We start from the raw sequence: 17,725 nt of genomic DNA on the forward strand, positions 1-17,725 counted from the left end.
CATCTACTCAAGGGTGAGGAAAAGCGTTCTTGCTCCCAGTTCTCCACATGAGAATGGTTGGGAAAGACTTGCCTCACTCACTCCGGAAGTCTGGACTAAGGACTGCAATCCCAACCATGCCAGAGCTTGGCTGTCATGTGCTGTCCATTGATATCCAACCTACACCTGCCCTGATGCAGCTCCAGCCATTCCCTGGGACCTGTCCCTGATCACAGAGAGCAGAGATTGGTTCTGCACCTCTGCTGTCCCTTATGAGGAAGCTGCAGACTGCCAAGGCACCTACATCAGTGCCATGCTGTGTTCTCACTGATGCTTCCATCAGGATCTGGGCCAAGACTATGCGCCTATTCCACCCAGAACACTGGTTAACACCAACATGAGCTCCTGGCAGAGCTGAGCTCAGAGTATGTGATGAGCATCCAGTGCCCATCCTCCCTCTCCTGGGGCGAGCTGTGTGACAACATGTTTCACTGAAAATGATGCATGGATTTGTCATGCACCAGAGAAAAAACATAAAGGAGTTTAACTCCTGCACTGAGCTCTGTGGAGACTGCATCAGGTTGGTTTGGAAGGTGCACAATACATCACACATGCTGCAAGAACATGAGAGTGTGTGCTCAATACCTCTCTGCCACTGCGCTCCCTTCCTGAGGAGGGAGGGCATGGCTACACATCCTCCAAGGAGGATATGCACAGCATCTGTGGGGTGGGAAAAACAAACCACGAGGCCCTGCAATTCAGCCCTCACCCAACAAAGCTAAGGCTCTTTATCCCCAAACCATGTGAATTGCCATGGCCTGCAAAGCTGTTTGTGAGCTTTGCCTACATACAGTGTGCAACCCCTCGGCTCCACATCACATGTGCTGAGTGCTGAATTCTGCCATTCCTCCTCTCCCAGCTTTGGTCTAGGCCTTCTGGTGAGCCGAAGACAGGAGAGCTGAACAGCTCTGCTTTGTGGCACTCACTCCTCCTCCTCCTCCCGAGACCCACTCAGCGTTAAAGACTTCTGCCTCCCAACTGTGAGGAGAGATTAATCCCAGATGATCTACACACATCCCTGTTCCTGTTTATAGCAACAGCAATCCTGGATGGAAGCCTGCAAGCCTGGGCACTGCTGCACCCAGCAGCCAAGGTACTGCTGCCAGCAATACTTGCTCTCCTGACTGTCTGTGGGAACACCAAAATCACCAACACGGTTTGAAACCAGAATGAACAACCTCTGAGCCTCAAGGTGCTGAGTCCCACCATCGAGGTAACTGGCTGACTCAGGTAGGATAAGATGATTGTACACTGAAGATTTGGGAACAAGGAGACACAAAGAATGTATAGAGTCACATCAGTCTACAGAATATGAAGCTCAAAGGATAGTTAAAGCTGTACTCAACAAAGCACAGGAAACTCTTAACAATACCAGAGTATTTAAAGATTTACTGTATGTGGTTCGGCCAAAGCTGCCCATTTTGGAAACAACCTGCTTTGTTCTGGGAAAGCAGCCAGCTCCAGAGGGAGGGAAGGCTGCGACTACCACCTGTTTCTCCTCCAGAAACACATGAAATTTAAGAGCTGGAGGGAAAAAACCCCCACTACATAACTGAAGTATAAAGAGTGTCATCCTTCCCTCCAGCGCAACCAGACTGGGGCACAAAAACACATGCAGGCTTTGTCTACACCTGTGCTCCTGTACCTTTGTCACCTGTGGTGTGTGAAGGGCATAAAACAGGAGACAGCAAGTTCTTTAGTAGGAAGATACAAATGGTTATTTGGGGACAGCACAAGACAGACTACACAGACTCTTGCCCCAGCACAGCACTGAGGACAGCTGTGACACATGTGTTTCATGTCACCTTGACCAGCTCCAACTAGACATGTGGGCCAAGCCTTGTGCTGTGACACTGGGGAAATGAGGGTGGTCTGACACTGCTTCTATCTACACAGGCTGCATAAACCAGCTCTGCTGAGTTCTTATAGCCAGATCTTCTGTGAGGGAGGTGGGTGGAAAACCAGCACATATTAAATGCTGCCAGCAAGCTCGCAGTAATTTCCAGGATGGAGGTGTCTATGCATCCTCCACACTTTGAAAATACTACATAATGCATGAATGCTTTCTCTGGCTTTACACACACTCCTCAGAGGCACAAGTGTGGCTGTTTTGGGAACACACCAGGCCAAACCTGCCATGTGTCTGTTTTTTCTCAGATTCTACACAATCTGTCCATTCCTCGTTCTTTCCATCAGTCCTTTGGAAAGGGACTCACTCAAAACCTTACTGTGGAATAAACAGCTTTGTGCCCACTCTGAGGGAGCAGACCAGGTGCTACTAAAGCACAAGGTGAACTCATACCTGAGCACCTTTATTCCGCTGGGATACAGAGACTGCAAATACACCATGCACATTCAGGTGGGTCATCTGTTCTCATTCACAGGGGCTCCTTATTTGCCTTTTAATCCTTCCATTACAGACCAAGTCCAAAACATCCTCAAACTCCTGAATAATTCAGTGGTGGGTGGACCTGCTCGCAAGAGGAGACTTTCATACATTATTTAAAGATGAGCACAATCTGTGAGAACAAAAATTCATCAGGGCCTGAGGTTACTGTTGCTCTGCCCCCAGGGCAAATACAAAAAACACAAAAGGACTTGTTAGCCTCACAATTCCTAAAATTGTCAGTGTGTTCATTTAACATTGAAGGTGGGAGCAGCCTAAAGCTTTTTGGCTCCTGGTTCTAACATGCTGTGATAAATTGTTCATGTGGCAAGAAAGGCTCTTACCTTTCTTGGGTTATTTTATTAATTGTGAAAATGAAGATTAATCAGCTGGATGACATATTTTTAACTGGGGTTAGCAAGGTTATATTTTCACGTTTGTTTTGGGCTCATTAAAGACACTGCCTCAATCCCCCTAGCCCAGGTCCCTGAATGTAGAATCAACAGCCAAGCAGGTTTAATTCCTGCTGTTGTCCTGTTTTCCACCTGACAAAATGGATGCAGCAGGATAACTCCCTGCTCCATAAAATACAGGACATGTTTCATGTCCCCACTTCTCAAGCAAGACTGACTGATGACAGGCGTAGATGCACTTAATTCTTAATGCAGCACCCCCAAAAAACATGACCTACATAGAGTCCCATCATAACATGATAAGAGTCCTATTCTGGTTCAGGCTGGCTCCTGACCTGTCTGGTGACCGCAAGGATTCACAGCAAGTGGAGAAGATAAAAGTGGGGTAAGGGAAAGAGAAAGCAGGAGTGGGTTTACTCTCCCATCTGGTAGTTCAGCCTGTAGCTGGTGTCACTCTGGACCTGCATTTACATACAGTGGAGGATACCAGAGAACAGCTCCAGCAGCAGCTTCTCCTGCCACTGAGCAGGTGTTACCCAGCACCACGGTCTTCCTGAAATTATGAGCTATGCTCAATGCGGAAAAAAAGCAAATAAAACCCCAATCCCCAGCCCATGATTCTGCAGTGACTAAAGCTGTCTCTGGGGAATGTGTCTCCCTGAAGCAGAGTCCTTAGCAAAAGAGCCCAAATGCCTGCAGTCTGCAGTCACTGGTGTGGCACTCACATGGTGAGAGGAGACAGCCTCAAGCTGTGCCAGGGGAAGTTTAGGTTGAGTATTGGGGAAAATTTCTTCATCAAAAGGGCCAGGTACCTGGTACCCTTCTGTGGGGCAGTGGGCACATTGAACACATACAAGTTTTCCTTGAAAACAGAAGATAAGCTGGGTACAATTAAAAATGGAGAAATTGAGCAAATTACATACAAATTCAGAACATCATAAAAGTCACGAATGTTTGTTTAATAAGAATTCAAGAATTCAAAAAGGACTGAAATGTCCTTTTAGCAGCATTGAAAAAGTAAAGTCTGAAAGCACAGGGACAGTACCAGAGCCAGAGGTATGTCAGGCAGCGAGGAGCCTAAACACAGGGAAAGAACTGGAAGCAGACTGTGTCTCCTGCAGGCACATCCAGGCAGTGGCTGCCCAGGCTGGCTTACGTAAGGTGGAAGAGGCAGCGTTGTGTGCCACCTCGTGTTGTCTCTGGGATCCACATTTTGGATCAGTGATGCTTTGTCCTCAGGTCCCCCCCACTGCAGCAGGAGGAAGAGTTCTTGTTCTCTTTCAGTTCTCACTGAGCCACATTTAGCACTGGTCACTGTGACAGAGCAGCTACCAGACGTGCACAGGCGTGAAGGGAATAGCTGAGATGTCCTAGCGCTGTCACCTCGCTGTGCTCTGTGCCCTGATTTTATGGCAGGAAAGCAGGAATGGCCTCCAAGGAAGTGCTGCAGCAGCCACACCATGGCCTGTGGCCCCAGACACCTGCACCCCTTGCTGTGCAATCTGGGTGACCCATAGCAGAACTCCCAGTGCTGTCTGAACTGAAGCAACTAACATAAAGGCCTTATGACAGGAGGTATGACAGGTGGGGTCTCGTGACTGGAGGTGTGACAGGTGAGGGTTGGGTTCCTCTACCAAGCAATGAAAAGGAAAAAGCAAAGGAGGCCTCAAGTTGCACCAGAGGAGGTTCAGGTTGGATATGTTAACTTTCTTCACAAAAAGGGCAGCCAGACTTTGGAACAAACTGCCCTGACAGTGGTAGAGCTATCATCCCTGGAGTGTTTGAAAAACGTGGATGTGGCCCTTGGGGACATGGTGGGGTGGTGGCTTTGATAGTGCCTGGTTAACAGCTGGACTTGATGATCCCAGACGATTTTTCCAATCCTAAGGATTCCACAGTTCTGTGATCTGTCAAGGGTCACCAAGTCACACTGCACCAACACACATGCTGTACACAACAGGGTGAGTGGCAGCAGTCAGTGTACCAGGTGCTCACTTGGACATTCACTGATGCAGCATATTAAACCTGGTGTCTTAGGTTGGAAGATGCAAGATCTGGCTGGGGGTGTGTATTCTATTGCCATCTGATAGGGATGGAGCAGTTATCTTCTGTTAACCTGTTAAAACCAGGTGGGGTACTTCTCTTTATCTCTTCCACAACCAATCCTCCCTCTGGAAAATATCTTCTGTTAATGGGCCACTGAGTGTCCCTGCATGGCTGATAAAATTCCATCATCCCATTGGGAGATGCTCTGCCCAGGGGAAGCAGCCAAGCATTCCTCCCTGGATACAATCTAAGCCTAGAACACCACAGCAGCCTTTGCCCACTGCATTCCCAGAGGAGCAGCTTTCTTCTCCACTGCACTCCCAGAGGGAGAGCAGGCCCATCTACACCACCACTGGACCTTCAGAAGAAAACTCCACCCTTCTCCAAGATCCCTGCTCCAACAGAACCATCACTGTCACTGCAGGAAGGCTGCAGCCACCATTTAATTGGACTGCTGACTCCAACCTTACCCACAGGGCGTCAGTTCCTGTTCTAACTCTGGCAGTGTTTTGTATTACTGCATTTTTCTTTTTATTATTTTAATTTTTTTCCTAATAAAGAACTGTTACTCCTACTCCCATAGCTTTGCCTGAGAGCCCCTTAATTTCAAAATGACAATAATTCAATGGGAGGGAGTTTGCATTTTCCATTTCAAGGGAGGCTCCTGCCTTCCTTAGCAGACACCTGTCTTGTCAAACCAAGACACCTGGTAATTCCAAAATGATGGGCATCTGACAAGCATGGATGCAGGGACCTTCCCAAGCCCTAATAATGAGCACTGCAGACCTGCCTCACGCTGCAAGCTTTGATTCCCATCACACACTGTTGTGTCCACATGTACTGTTTCCCAGCCCAAACTGTTTACTAAGGCTGAGGCTTTACCCAAACCTGGGTTCTCTGACATATGAATGTGAGTATTTCTTTAAATTGGGTCTTTGGCTATAAAACTCAAGCCTGGAGACCTTCTGCAGGGATAAAAACTGAGTGTAAGAAGTGCATACCTTTCAGCTCTGGGGCTGCAGTAACCCCTTTGCAGCTCATCTGTCCCACAGTGGTACCATTTAAACAAACAGACTCTGTTTCTACCTGGGGTACAGAGAAAAACCTTAAAAACCCCAAAATAGCAGTCTTTAGTCAGTGAGATCGAAGTACTGACACTGATGCTCCCTGGTGCTTTTCTTTTGGGATCTGTGCCTTTAGCCAGGAAGAATCCAGGGGCATTTTAAAGCCCTTCCTCTGAAGAAGTGTTATTTTCTGAAAGTGAAGAACTTTGGCTTCAGTACAGATATGAGCATGCAGGAGCTGGCCAGCTGCATAAGGGTGTCACTTCATTTGCTAAACCAGAACCCTAGAGAAAAGTTTTGCTTTTAATATTTCAGCAACTCCTCTTTGTCAGGCTCTGATATTTCTGAGGCCATGTTAAGCTAATCTGGTCTGACAGTGCCAACAGCCTCCAGCAGGGCAGTGTGGTCATAATGGGTGATCCAGTCTAATACCTGCTGCTGGAACTAGGAGGTCTGGCCACCCCATCACCACTACCACACTGCTGCTGCTGCTGCCTTTAACATCTAAGATCTGTTCTCAGAGCCAGCCCAACACAGACTAACCCTGAGGTAGATACAGCAAAGATAGATACAGCAAAGATAGATTTCACAGTCATAGAGTCTCAGACTAGTTTGGGTTGGATGGGACCTTAAAGCTCATCTCATTCCATGCCCCTGACACAGGCAGGGACACCTTTAATTGGACCAGGCTGCTCCAAGCCCCACCAACCCTGTTTTTCTGCTGGATTTGTGAGCTGAAGTGACACATATGGAGACCCACCACATGCTAAAGCTGCTGGAAGGGCAAGAGGTGACAAAACAGCAAGATCTGGTGCTGTGAGTTTGAAACAACTCTGCCAATTCCTGATTCTATTAAGGATTCTCCCATTACTGAAGCAGTACAAATAAAAGTATGGAAAACCATCTGACAGCACAGCCCATGCAGCCCAGTCCTTTGAGTAGGGACATCAAGAGAAGTGCTGAAGGCATAAGGTGACTAATAAGTCCCTCAGGAGGAGAATGAAGTGAATGCTCTGGAAACAGCATTGCTTTGTGTGAATTGGGGTACTTCCATGCCCTCCAAGGAAAACATGCTGAACAAGGTTATAAAACTTGAAACTTGGTCTGAAAAATACTTGTCCAAAAGCCTGTGCATGAACATTTCATAATCATCAATTCCAATTTCCAAACAAAAGGTGCCTGTAAATAATCTTTTTTCAATACCTTCTGAGGCTGACTTTTCTGGCTTGCACACCACTGCAATAAAGGCCTTGTGATAGGAATTAACAGAATATGGATTCCTGTTCACTGTGCTACAGGTGTATTGGTTGTCTGTGGCTAAAGCTGGCAAACACCATTACAAGCAGCCAGGGCACAGAATGGACACTGAAATACGGCAAAGAGTTCAGAAGTGCTCAAAGGGAACAAAATACAGCAGCGCTGTTGTTGTTACTTTCTGCTGTCATAAGCCACAAAATACACAGGAGTGCAACAGCCAGGAGAGGAACCAACTTGCGTGCTGAGCAGCTGAGAGATGGAAAATATCCCCTTCTAGCACTTTATCTACTTCAGCATGTGCAGGCTCAGGTGTACTGCTCAGTCCCACCTGCCCTGCTCTCCCCAGTCTCGTGCCTGTAGGAACCAGATTGTTTCACAGGGATCCCCAGGTGCATGCTTTTCTTCAGGTGATGCCATTCAAAAGCAACATTTTATCCAAAGGATCCCTAAATGTTACTCGCTAGACCTTCAACCTGGCCACATGCCACAGCTGGGGCTGCCCAACATTCATGTGACACCCAAAGCAGTTAGAAAAGACAGCTCAGTGACATACAGTTCGTAGTTTTGGTCTTCAGTCTCTTGCTGCACTGACAGCTCCTCCAGAGTTGCATCAATATCCAGCTGATTTGTCTCCAGCTGCCGTAGCAACGTCTCTCTCTGAGGAAAGGAAAACAAGCTGGGTCTGAGCAGAAGGGTCACTGTAACAGATCTCTGCAATGAGATCCTGTGTCACCACTTTGCCACAGCACCATGTGCAACAGGAACCCTGGCCCTGATCATGGTGTCAATTTAAATACAGAGCACAAAGGGATAGTGAATAAAAAGTAGATGATCTATAAAGTCTGTGTGTAAGAAGCACCTTGCTCTGTGAGCTGCTCTCAGCCATAAATCAATAGTGTTATTTCAGACACCACAGCACCAGTTACATTTGCAGAACGGATTCAGCCCCTGTAGCGATCAGCTGTGCAACTCATTCACTCAGGCCTTTTGATTTTCCCTGCACTAGATCAGCCCCTCTAGGAGCAGGACCCAGTTGAAGGCAAAGTCTCCCAATAATTTTTTTTTGCTGTTGGGGTAGATGAGGGAGCACAACCTATCGACTCAGTGACATTTCAGAAGTCCTTGCCCCTCTGCCTCCAGCTGCTGTTCCACAGATGGGGGACAGACACCCTACCTCATTTTTAATGGGCAAAAAAGTGAGTTGGCTGCACTAATGTAATCCAGGACTGCCCCACTCCGTCCTTCCTTTCCCACATTTCCCACAGAACTCAAACAAAAACCTCAGCTGAGGAGAAGTGCTCCCTCTTCTCGACATCCAGATGGCAGTAAGGAGAGATCAATACCCACAGGCACAGCCAGCTCCCTCAAGGGCTGCAGCCCTGCAGGGCTGATACAGCATCCACTCCTGCAGAAACATCATTCCGGATCCCCTGGACAAGACTGGAGCTGTCAGTGGTGCAAATCCTGCCCCACAGCCCCATCCCCTCTGCTCGGGCACAGCTGGCTGGCACACAGCTGGGCACTGGCCCTACTATCAGCTCACCTCCAGAATTTTGGAGTCAAAAGCCACATGCTTGTGCCTGAGGGCATCAATCCTCCCTCTCCCCCTGCCTATGCACTGGGTGGCACAGGAGCAGGGCCAGCTTGTGCTGAGTTGGGCTGGTGACTCCCAGCCCTGCACAGTTCCCATTACAGCAGGTCTATGGTGCTACATGCTGCATTCCTGCCTAGGCAGGAGGACATGCAGGAGAAACCCCAGCCTTCCTCCAAACTGCCAAGATTTTTGCTTTGATAACTGCCTTATCCTCCAAGTACATCTCAGCTTTGTTCTGACAAATATTTTTGAAGGCTAGCATCAATAACCATGGTGAATTCTTAATTCCCTGTCTGACAACACTTGAACTCACTGCAGAAAGATCCCATCAGATGAAAAGCCCAAAAGGAAATCGATTACATAATTCTCAGAATAATATCTATCTGAGAAGACAAACGTTTGCATGAAGTGATGGTGTTCAGTCTCTACATGCACATGCTGTTGGTATTATGGTTTCATAGATGTGACACTTTAAGCTATAAAGCCACTTCACAGGTCTGAAGAGCAATTAACCCATCTGGCTCACACAAATCACACCAAGTGCTGTGCTCTGGAGAAGGATCACAGCACAGCCTGAGCCCTCCAGGGAGAAACTGATTTATATCAAATTCCACTATGACTGAAATCAGCAAAAAAGTTTAAGTCATTTTTATTTTGTACTGTAAGACCAGGTGACTCATCACAGTTGAAAACCCTAATTTACTGTAAGACATAGCCCTTCTTGAAATGAAAAGGCTTCTGTGATCATTTAAGCTAATTTACTGCTTCCAAGGCATATAAAGTCTTCATGTTTACCTTTGCCATTGTGTTAAGAGCTTGGAGCAATCCCTCTTTTCTTTGCTAAGTAATTTTTATTCATCATATTCAAGTGCTCTCTGCAGATGGAAACTTGACCTTAACTAACATGCATGCCTGGAATTACGAAGTCATTACTTAATGCCAATTCCTTTATTGTCATTTATAGACAAGAAAGATTCAGCAAAATATGCTACTCATATTTAAAGCTACCCTGATCAGAAGTACTAATGAGGACTTTAGAATTCAAATTCTAGATTTCAGAATTCAAGAAAATCAAGATCTCAGAAACAGTAGATATCATAATTTTGTATTATTCATGCAGTATAAGCAAAAACGAGACAAAAAAGGGCAAGTCTGCTGCTTCTTTGTCCCCACTTTCCTAAGACAGGTGAAATACATGCTGAGTAAATTAGCTGAACAAACAGAGACAGAAGGGCTACTGCTCTCCGGTGCTTACCTTAGGCTCTTTGTTAATTACTTTAATTAAACTTGTCTATTAAACAAATTGTGTGCCTTGCCTTACACTTTGGCTCTGAGACATACACCAGCTTTATTTGTTTCAATTTTCACAGATCACAATAAATCAAGAATATATACCTAATAAAGAGAGAGTTGCAATCAATTTTGTACAAATTCATCACTACTAACAAAGTTCCAAATACTTCAAAAAATATATTATATTTTACTATGCTGGTTATTAAAATATTAAAGAAACAGCTTATTTTTTGCAATGACCCAAAAGAAGGGAAAAAAATCACGTGCTAGAGACCAGTGCTTTAGCTGAAAGGCACTTGCAAGGGCTTCCCAGGAAAAGGCAATATCAGCTGTCTGCAGAATCCTGTCTCCTTCCAGCACAGCATCTGGAGGCCTGGGTGACCTGATCCCATTTGTGGGTTTCCAGATATACCTACAGCTAAACTGCATCCTCGGATTTGCCAATCCTGCCCCTGGAAAGGAACTGATAAATAATTGAAGATCTCAGGCTGACAGAGAGAATGAGCTCTGTACTGGGGGTATGGATTTCAGCCCTTGCTTTTGCTATGGAAGATGCATGACTACAAAATGAGCACAGAATGTGCCACTGAAAACCACCCACTGATGCCAACCCTGCTGAGAGACAGCCTGGGACCTCGGATACAGCTGGGCTACTGCCCTGGAAAGCTGTGGAGGGCAGGTTGAGAGGCACAGAAATGTCTGAGGCTGTCTAAATCCTACAGGCATTTCATACCAGGCAGCATCCCTCTCTAATGCTACTCTGCTCCAAGGAGACAAACTCCTTTCTGGAGCCTGGTACTGGCAAGGATCTCTGAAGATATAAGAAGAACCTTCAGGAATTGAGTCTAGATGTGATTTTCTCACAGATTTCAGCTCCTGCTGCAATGGATGTTGAACAGGGCCAGCCCTGGTCCCTGTGCACTCCAACACAAGGTTCCCAGTGGGTGTCTGGGAGCAGTGAAGTGCCCCAAGGCAGCTACTGTGGAACAGCATGAGGCACTGCCCATAAACCCGTGGCACAAGTGCAAGAGGCACTGGAGAAACCAATGCAGCCCATCTTAGGTGAACTATGACATCAAGTAAAGCTCCAAATATGCAGTGTCATAAACCCAAACATTTCACCAGCAACATGCTGGAAGATTTCAGTCTTCTCCACTGAGCAGCAGCTTGGATTTACAACTCATATTTCTACAATCTCCCCCTCAAAAAACTGACTTGTTTCACTGAGCTTTTATACATTCAATTCTCTTATCCTGGTTCTTTCTGCTCTGCAGCCTGAGGACTTGGTAACATCCACTAATATATCTCAGCTCCTTCTGAACTGGCATTTCAGTGGGGATTATTTATATAAACATACACACATACACTTCAATTACTGGTGAAAGAGAATAAAGATCAACTGCCTGGGTTTTTCCCATCAAACAGAAAACAGTGACACAGCATCATATGTGCCCTCAAAAAGCATAAGCTACTCATCCCAAAGGACTCCCACAGGATCACCCCAAAAGCCGATCTTCTAAAGGCTCACAGATGAGAATCCCACCCTTTGCAGCCTTTGCCCTTCTCTCAGCCTTCACAAGAATCCTTACGTACAAAGGAAACATGAGACTGGATCCATGTGAATGGGATGCACGAGGATCTCATATCTAATGCCGTTTACCATTAGGGCTAAGATTTTCAGAAGAGGTTCCTGAACTATTCAGATAATGGCCAAATCTCTTCTCATCTGAGCTTTAACTGAACAGAATTGAAATCCAAAGTTTAACAGATGTGTGTATTTTACATTTTTGACTTGGTAACTGCACCACTGGATGCCATTTTCATGCCAGTGAAAATGGAACCTTTCTCCTGAGGTCAGTATTGGGAACACAGCACAGCTGACCTCTTGCAACCAGAAACATGTTTGAATCAGTCACAGGCACCAATGCTCTGACATAATTTTGTTATACCAACTCTAATGAAAAGAAGGATCTACTCAGGATCCTTTAACAGCAAATGAAACCCCAAATACCAAATTCCTGCCTTAGAAAGGAAGCAAATCCAATCTGTCCCACAGATCCAGCACATCAGGATAACATCCCTTCCTTACCTGCAGCTGCAAGAAGGGGATGTTGAAGAACTTGTGCAAGTACTTGAGGCCAAAGCTGTTCTTCATGGAAGACTCAGCATAGCGGAAATAGGAGGAGCCGGGAGGCCTGCACAAGCAGAGAGGAGAACACTGTACCCAGCACAACCTGCAGACCCTGCACAGGACTGGGTTACACACCATGACCCACCCCACAAGCCAGCCCCCACCCTCAAATGTAGCCCAGGGCATCATTCTGCTTGGACTTACTATTTTGTGTACAGCCAAAATTCACACTGAAGGGTGGCAGAAGGTGGCTGTTGGTGTGTGACAGTGTCATCTGCCTGCCAGGCTAAGAAATACTCTGTCAGGACAGAGATGCTGGTTTCCTAAACTGGGGATTCACAGCTTTACAAGTTGTTCATTTCATAGTGAAGGTTTTTGTTTTAAAAACCACAATTGGACTGACAAAAATAATACACAGAAATTATTTTGTAAAGAAATTATTTTGTAATGGATAAAGTCTTAAAACTGACACCATTTCTTTGTGCCTGACACAGGCATAAACAAATCAGAGATGAGGAAAATGAAAAAATACCTTAAAAACATAAAACTACATAAAAAGGTACCATCTACTGAATCTTAACCAACAAATACTATTTTATACCATGTAACAGAGCACCTCAGATCTCTGCTTAAGGGAAATGCTTGTCTGGCTGATGAGGGACATGTGACTTGGCCGTGCCCTGCAAGTGCTGTGTGGGGGATGCTCAGAGGCAGAGCAAGGACACAGCTGCCCTGGCTGGCTCTCCTGTAGCTCAACCACTTGGAGCAAAGAACAGCTGTGCTATGGGGAGAGCACTCTCTCACAGAAGGACTATCCAGAAAGAAGATGGCTTGTTGGGAACAGCACTTCTGAAAGGCTGTCTCAGGCAGTTTCCAGGAGCATGGCAAACAAGCTACTCCAGATCAAAGGGCTCATGGTGTCAGCAGCTGCTGCTGGTGAGACACGGGGAGCTCTGGGAGCCCAAGGCAGAGGGCACGTGTGACATGGATGTGAAACACGGCAGTGACACGGTCACTGACGGGTGATGGCAGGAGCAGCTGACCTGCTGCCCTGCCTGCTCACCTGTTCAGGTTGTCAATGAGGTCCCGCACGTCGCCGGGCAGGATGACCCGGTGCTCCCCCATGTCCCGGTAATTCCCAAGCACACACACTGGAACGTGGGTCGGGACTTTAGGAAGCTCCCTCAGAATATAGTTAAATGTCCTTCATCAGAGGGGAGAGAGAGAGCGAATGAGTGGGGACATCCTTCTGTTAGCAGTTTCATGCACAAATCACAAAGAAAAAAAAACAACAGGAATTTTTTTTTCCAAAAATCCTTCCAAGTCTTTGGCTTCTTTACCAACACATTAACCCCCAACATGTTTGCATGATTCTTTACTCAAAGCCAACTTCAAAAGCTCAGTAATCCACTTTCACCAGAACCTTCACATCTCCTACAGCAATCTCAGTTCTGCAAAACTGTGGAGTCAGCAGAAGGAAAGGATTCTCTCCCTTCAGCTGTCCACAGGCTCACTGACCAACATCAAACCAACGTCAGCCTAAATATAAAGCAGGAGATCTAACCCCCTTCTCATTCCACTCTGGTTTCCTTATCTCTCTCACTCTCCTCAGATGTGCAAAACCAACAGTTCATTACTTCTGTAGCTTAATACAGCATGGGGCCTCTAAATAATCATTACTAATACCACTTTCTTGGGAATTTCACTAGCATCCTCCTTTCCCTTGCGCTCTGGGGAGCAGGGGTTTGCAACATACACTTCGCACCTGTGACAGCACTAATTATCAAGCCTCAGCCAGCAGCATATCAGCAATTGCAGCACACAACCCACTGGAACACTGCTTGTCTGGAACAAGCCCAGGAGAGGAGTGTATTAAAAGCCATGTCACAAGATAAAGCTATTATTTTAAAGGATACAAGCTTGTTCCAACTCATTAGGAGGGTTATCAGCTTCCAAATGCAACTGGGAATCTGGAAGTCATTTGTTCTGTCTGAACAAGGGAGAATCATGTGGTGACAGTAAAGGTCTCTTACCACTGCTTGGTGATGTCAAACATCATCACTACACCGTTGCAGTTCTTATAGACATCCAGGAATTCTGCATCCAGAGCCATTTCCGAATCTGCCTGAGGAAATAAAGGCAAAGAAGCAGTAAATAACTGCATTCAACTTCAGGCTGATACAGAACACAATGGATACAGTACTGACTGAGCAAACTTTGTAAAGTGACAACCACTGTAAGGAGTACCCCTGGATTTCACACCACTATCATTGAAATAAGATACTTGGTGATTCCCAGCTTCCACTTCCCATGGGAACAGGATGTGAAGCACCAGATGGTCTCTGACATCACATGCTAAAACCCACCCCTGTCCTTTCCCCTGTGCTCCCAAATCGTGTGTTGGCAAAAGAACTCCATACAAACCACAGAGTGGAGGACACAGGACACAGTTCCCATTCCATCTTTTTCCTGACTCAGATATTGGCTCTACTCTTAATGCTGCTGGTGTCCAAATGCAGGAGGCAGTTTCTCCCATGGATGGCTGACAGGATTAGTACCCAATTGACTTTTCATCATTTGGATTCTGCATGCTGCTAAGTCCACAAAGCACTGGTCCCAGCTCGGTCTCCATGGTCCCAGCTCAGTCTCCATGGCTCCTACTGGAATTTGGTGCCCCTGGAATAATTCTCACTCCTTTCCCAGGAGTGGAAAATGCACTCACATTTGCAAAAAAGATGCAGCTATGGTAACTGTTCTCATAAAAGCATTTCCCATGGGAGAATATTTTGAGGAAAATTCAATGGACACCAGTGAGAGTACAACAGCCCAGCTCCGAGGAGCGGCCAGAGCCGGGCATCAAGTAATTTCTTCAGGCCCCACAAGAAGGCCCTGACAAAAGGAATTTCTGCCTCTGCTCACAGGAGGACAGGTACAAAGCTACTGAGCAAACATCAGGACAGTCATTCCCAGCGACAGAATGAAAAACAGCAGGGAACTTGCAGTGAGGGTACGAGCAGGGCTGAAATGCACAGAACAAGGAATGAAGAGCATTGGCATCACCCACTGTCCCTCACCCACCTGCCAGGCAGGCCTTAGGGCAGGAACAAATAGAGAACTTGCTCCCAATGGACCAAAGATGGACAAGAGGCCTCAGACCTCTGAATTTTAGGTGACTCACCTCCTGAGGGTCATTCTCCAGTTTCAAACCATCTCCTCGTTTTTTGCATTTTCCTTAAAAAGAATAGTAAAAAACATAAAAAGCATTACATTGGGCAAAGAACTGGAAGATCAGTCTGGATGAGATGCAGAGCAGTTAGAACACAACCATAAAGCAAATCCTACTTCTACAGTAAGCCTGGGGGATGAGGAGGGGTGGGATAGGCATGCCTTGCTGAAGAATCCCAGCTAGTCTATTCAAAAATGAAAAGTAAAGCAATCCAAAGACAGAACTTATCCAAGAAGAAATCCAAGAGAAATCAAATAAACTGTGGGAGAGGAGTTGTGAAGATGCAGAGACAGCCTACATGTGCTCCAAAGGCTAGAGCCAGAGGGTCAGGTCTGGCCATCACCAGTGAAGGCGCAGAAAAGAAATCCTCCAGAAGCACCACCCAAAGCACACAAAAATGAGCCAGGTAGCAGGTACAACTCTGACTAGGCTCCCAGAAAAGTGCAAGAAGAAATGTGCCTAACATTCGTAGAAGACACTAGAAAACCACTCTAGATTTGCCCTGCAGTCCCACAGCCATGGTCCCACCTGCAAGAATCTAGTGGTTTCTCTCCAACTCATCTGCTTACTCTAAGGCAGTTAAAGGGCAGCCCCTGAGGCTTCTCTCTTTCCTTACACCTTAGGGAAGCATTTTCTGACATTTTAAAGTACCACTAGCATTTAACTCAGCACCCCAGAAACTGAGTGTTTTTAAACTTCAGCCTCCCTGGAAACTTTGTGTCAAATCAATTACAAACTAACTGTGTTTCCCAATCTGATAGCCTGGAGTCTCAGCAGAGAGGTCTATCCGTACCTATGATTATCAGAGTGGCCATCAGCTGACATGATTTTCTGGTGCAGACACTTGTCTCTAAGGATTGCCAGGAAACCCAACATCTTCTGTCACCTACTGCTAAAGAGGTTTAGTGTGGACACACCATGAAAAAACTTGGCCTCTTGTTTAAACTGAATGTTCTGAGTTTCCAGAATTTTACCAATGATAAGCACTGCACAAAGAATAACTCTGTAAGATCAGGAGTTATGTTTGACAGATACCAAGTACCTCCCAGATGTTACTGACAGCATTTAAGAACTGTACTTCTGAAATAACTTTGTCGTGTATTTTCCTAGTCTAAATAATGAAGAGTTAACTAAATTATACTTGGCACAGTCTTGGAATTGCTTCTCATCACTTCTAGAAATTTCCTGTGTCGCTGATAACAGAAGGTGTTGGCAGCTCAGATGCACCTGAAAAAACCCTCCCATTGTCTCTGTAAAAGACTCTCTAACACTGAGGACCAAACCAGCTTCCACCAGCTCTTAACTCTGCTGGATCACATGTGGAATTCACAGTTCTGCCAGATGCTGCATGTGAAATGGTTTGTTTTCCCTGCACACAGCTCAAGGATAAATAGTAAGAAAATACAGTTATTCAGAAAAGCTTTAATGCTGCATGTTACAGCAGGTGATTCTGGGGGTGCTTCTGTGCATCACTGCAAAATGTTTGCCCCACTCATGTCAGCTTACTGCTGACATTTGAAAGTAGCAGAAATATTAATCCTGATCCCTCCTCATTTGGGCAATGTATTTCCCTGAAGGATCCAAGTATGTGCTCTGATTCTTCTATGCAGCTGAAGGCGTGGGATGTCTAGGCCATGCATGTCTTTTCCCACTTCAATTCAATTAATTTCAAGTCAGTGACGTTTGTTTGGCTTCTCTGAATATCCAAACGTCGCTATTTCTGCAGTCACTGCTTGGCATGACCTGAATTTCTAGGTATTAAAAAGAGAAGCCCAAGCGACTGCAAATACTCTCCATCATTCCTCCCATCCTGAGAAATCAAGGTGTCGGTGTAACCTGGGCATATTTACAGTCAATGCTTTGAGACAGAATATACAACCTGCACACCTCTCCCTGCTCATGGTTTTCTGTGTGTATCCAGAGGAATGAGTAATATTCTCACACACTGCTCATCAGTGCTGCAAAGGAGGTCACCTCAAAGGAGTCATAGAGCTGAAAAGCGCATGTGTGTACAGATTCATGCACAAGCTCTATTTTTGGAACCCAAACTGCAGCATGAATCAGACAAAGATAAGATCTATGCAGTGACAAGATGTAATTCAGCCTGTAAAGGCAAGGGCACGGTGACAATTGTGTCACTGTATGCAGGAGGTCCAGATTTCGAGGTTGTAGTGATGTGTAATGGAGGAGCTTCAATTAGAAAACATGGGTGTGCATGCTGCTATGGCTCAGGTCCCCTCCCAGGAACAATGGCTGCTCCTCATTTACAGGCATAA

General features: G+C 46.0%; 1 protein-coding gene and 1 long non-coding RNA gene across 2 annotated transcripts in view; one reads left to right on the plus strand and one right to left on the minus strand.

Moving 5' to 3' along the window:
* The window catches only part of RABL6 (RAB, member RAS oncogene family like 6), a 53,256-nt gene that overhangs the window by 19,362 nt on the left and 16,169 nt on the right, over positions 1-17,725 (minus strand). Inside the window, exons 4-8 of the mRNA XM_064393643.1 lie at positions 15,402-15,454; positions 14,257-14,348; positions 13,287-13,427; positions 12,182-12,287; positions 7,759-7,862 (exon numbers count right to left, since the gene is read on the minus strand). Coding sequence (XP_064249713.1) covers positions 7,759-7,862; positions 12,182-12,287; positions 13,287-13,427; positions 14,257-14,348; positions 15,402-15,454 — 496 coding nt within the window. The remainder of the gene's footprint in view (positions 1-7,758; positions 7,863-12,181; positions 12,288-13,286; positions 13,428-14,256; positions 14,349-15,401; positions 15,455-17,725) is intronic.
* Positions 6,362-6,856, plus strand: LOC135283143 (uncharacterized). Its single transcript, XR_010349013.1, has 2 exons — positions 6,362-6,497; positions 6,612-6,856. It is a non-coding gene; the product is annotated as an uncharacterized LOC135283143 (long non-coding RNA).

Source organism: Passer domesticus, chromosome 18, assembly GCF_036417665.1.
Source record: "Passer domesticus isolate bPasDom1 chromosome 18, bPasDom1.hap1, whole genome shotgun sequence".
Lineage (NCBI taxonomy): Eukaryota > Metazoa > Chordata > Aves > Passeriformes > Passeridae > Passer > Passer domesticus.